This window comes from Lathyrus oleraceus, chromosome 6 (genome assembly GCF_024323335.1).
Source record: "Lathyrus oleraceus cultivar Zhongwan6 chromosome 6, CAAS_Psat_ZW6_1.0, whole genome shotgun sequence".
Lineage (NCBI taxonomy): Eukaryota > Viridiplantae > Streptophyta > Magnoliopsida > Fabales > Fabaceae > Lathyrus > Lathyrus oleraceus.
This window is the reverse complement of record NC_066584.1, coordinates 399,510,385-399,512,217: the sequence shown is the minus strand read 5'-3', so window position 1 is coordinate 399,512,217 and position 1,833 is coordinate 399,510,385. Positions and strand designations below refer to the sequence as shown.

Sequence of the window (1,833 nt, the reverse complement as noted above, 5' to 3'; positions counted from 1 at the left end):
GAACAGCGTAATCGTCAACATGAGAAAGAAGCTTCTCATCTCATGCTCCTCCCTCCGCTCATTTCTCAACGTCACTCCTAACCGGCTCTCACCAAATTACCCTGAACCACCACCTGCACCTGCTGCCGGTACTCCTTCATCAACATGCTTGCAATCGCGTCTCCAACCTGCAACATCACAAGCCTAAACCATGGCATTCCAAATGTAGCAAGCAACAATTCTAGTTCTACAACGCATATCATACATCAAGTTGCAGCAATCAAAAAAAACATGAGCAGGCTATGACAACAACCTGCATTCCAAGCACCCTGCAAAAATCCGCTCTGCAGACAGTTCACCCGTTCATCACCTTGGTTTCCTCTAATTGGAAAACTTCAGCAGTCACCAAAATCACCCATTGCCAAATATGTATCCGCCATTACCAAAGATCCCGTGCCTCCTGTAGTTGCAGACATTATTGGCAAGGTTTAGGCTCAGTTTAATGCAGGAAATGAAGAAAAGAGAAATAGTTTTGGGAAGAAATATCCATACCTCGTGTCTTGAAGTCACGGAGCCAGAAGATGATGATGGAGAAACTGCTCTCATTCATGCTGCACGATAAGGACACTTTGATACTGCAGAAGAGACACTCTCTCGGCTACTAAAATCCAAAGTTGATGCAGATGAAACCGACGAGGTTGAGCTTCAGAATGCGATGGCAAATGTTGTGACATATTTGGTACCATTCAGCGCAACGGTGTCAGAATACACAAATTACAGCAGCAGCAACAGCAAATGATGGTGCATAACCCGAATGGAGATCAAAATCCAGTGCAAGCTGCTGCCATGAGAATTGCATCCCGCAACTGTATGCTTTCAGTTGGTGCACAAGAATCCTGCAATAAATCCATAACAAAATCACAGCAACATCAACCAAATTATGGTCGAAACGGCAACGTTAAAGCAGCAGAAACAATATTCCACAGAATGTCCCATAAAAACACTATCACTTGGACAGCCATGATCAGGGGATTCGCAAAGGATGGAAGAATTGGAAAGGCCATTGAACTGTTTAATATGTTGAAAGAGAAAGATGATTTTGTATGGATAGTTATTATATCCGGTTTTGTGAGTAATGATGAGTTCGAGGAGGCTTTGCGTTGGTATGTTCGGATGAATCAGGAAGGGTGCGGGCCAAATCCTGTAACTATTAGTAGTTCTTTTGCTTCTTCGGCTGCTTTGGCGGCACTGAATGAAGGGCTTCAGATTCATTCCCATGTTCTGAAGATGAACCTGGAACATGATCTTTCGATACAAAATTCTCTTATATCATTCTATGCCAAGTGTGGAAACGTAACCGATGCCTACAAGATCTTCATAAACGTCGACGAACCAAATGTTGTCTCCTGTAACTCAGTTGTCAATGGCTTTGCACAAAATGGCTTTGGCGAAGAAGCTCTCGATATTTATAAAAGAATGCAGAATGAAAGCCTTGAACATAACCATGTTACTTTCCTTGCGGTTCTTTCAGCATGTACTCATGCAGGACTGATTGAAGAAGAGGGATGGAATTTATTTAACACCACAGAATCAAACCAGCGCTCACCAATTACTGCAGTAAACAAAAATAATTACTGGGTCGGTTAAATTCAAAAGGAATTCCCAAATTAGCATCAAGACAAAGCCAGAAGGAAAAGCATATGTTCAGATTACCTTTCCGAGTCCAATGATCAAACAGGGCAATCATCTCTGAGCATCAAAAAGCAATACTGAAAGCTTTCTCCATTGAACACCAAATGCACCTTGTAACCCTAATCTGTGGCATAAATAGAAGAGAGTGAATCAAAGAGGAGG

The 1,833-nt window shown here is 42.3% G+C and overlaps 1 protein-coding gene across 1 annotated transcript; it reads left to right on the top strand.

Moving 5' to 3' along the window:
- Positions 1-777: 777 nt before the first annotated feature.
- Positions 778-1,626, top strand: LOC127095846 (pentatricopeptide repeat-containing protein At1g53600, mitochondrial-like). Its single transcript, XM_051034477.1, has one exon. The coding sequence runs from the start codon at positions 778-780 to the stop codon at positions 1,624-1,626; it is 849 nt and encodes a 282-aa protein (XP_050890434.1).
- Positions 1,627-1,833: the final 207 nt, after the last annotated feature.

Bases quoted from the DNA above. Each gene is read 5' to 3' on its own strand.
- LOC127095846 (XM_051034477.1), top strand. From the start codon at position 778: ATGGTGCATAACCCGAATGGAGATCAAAATCCAGTGCAAGCTGCTGCC.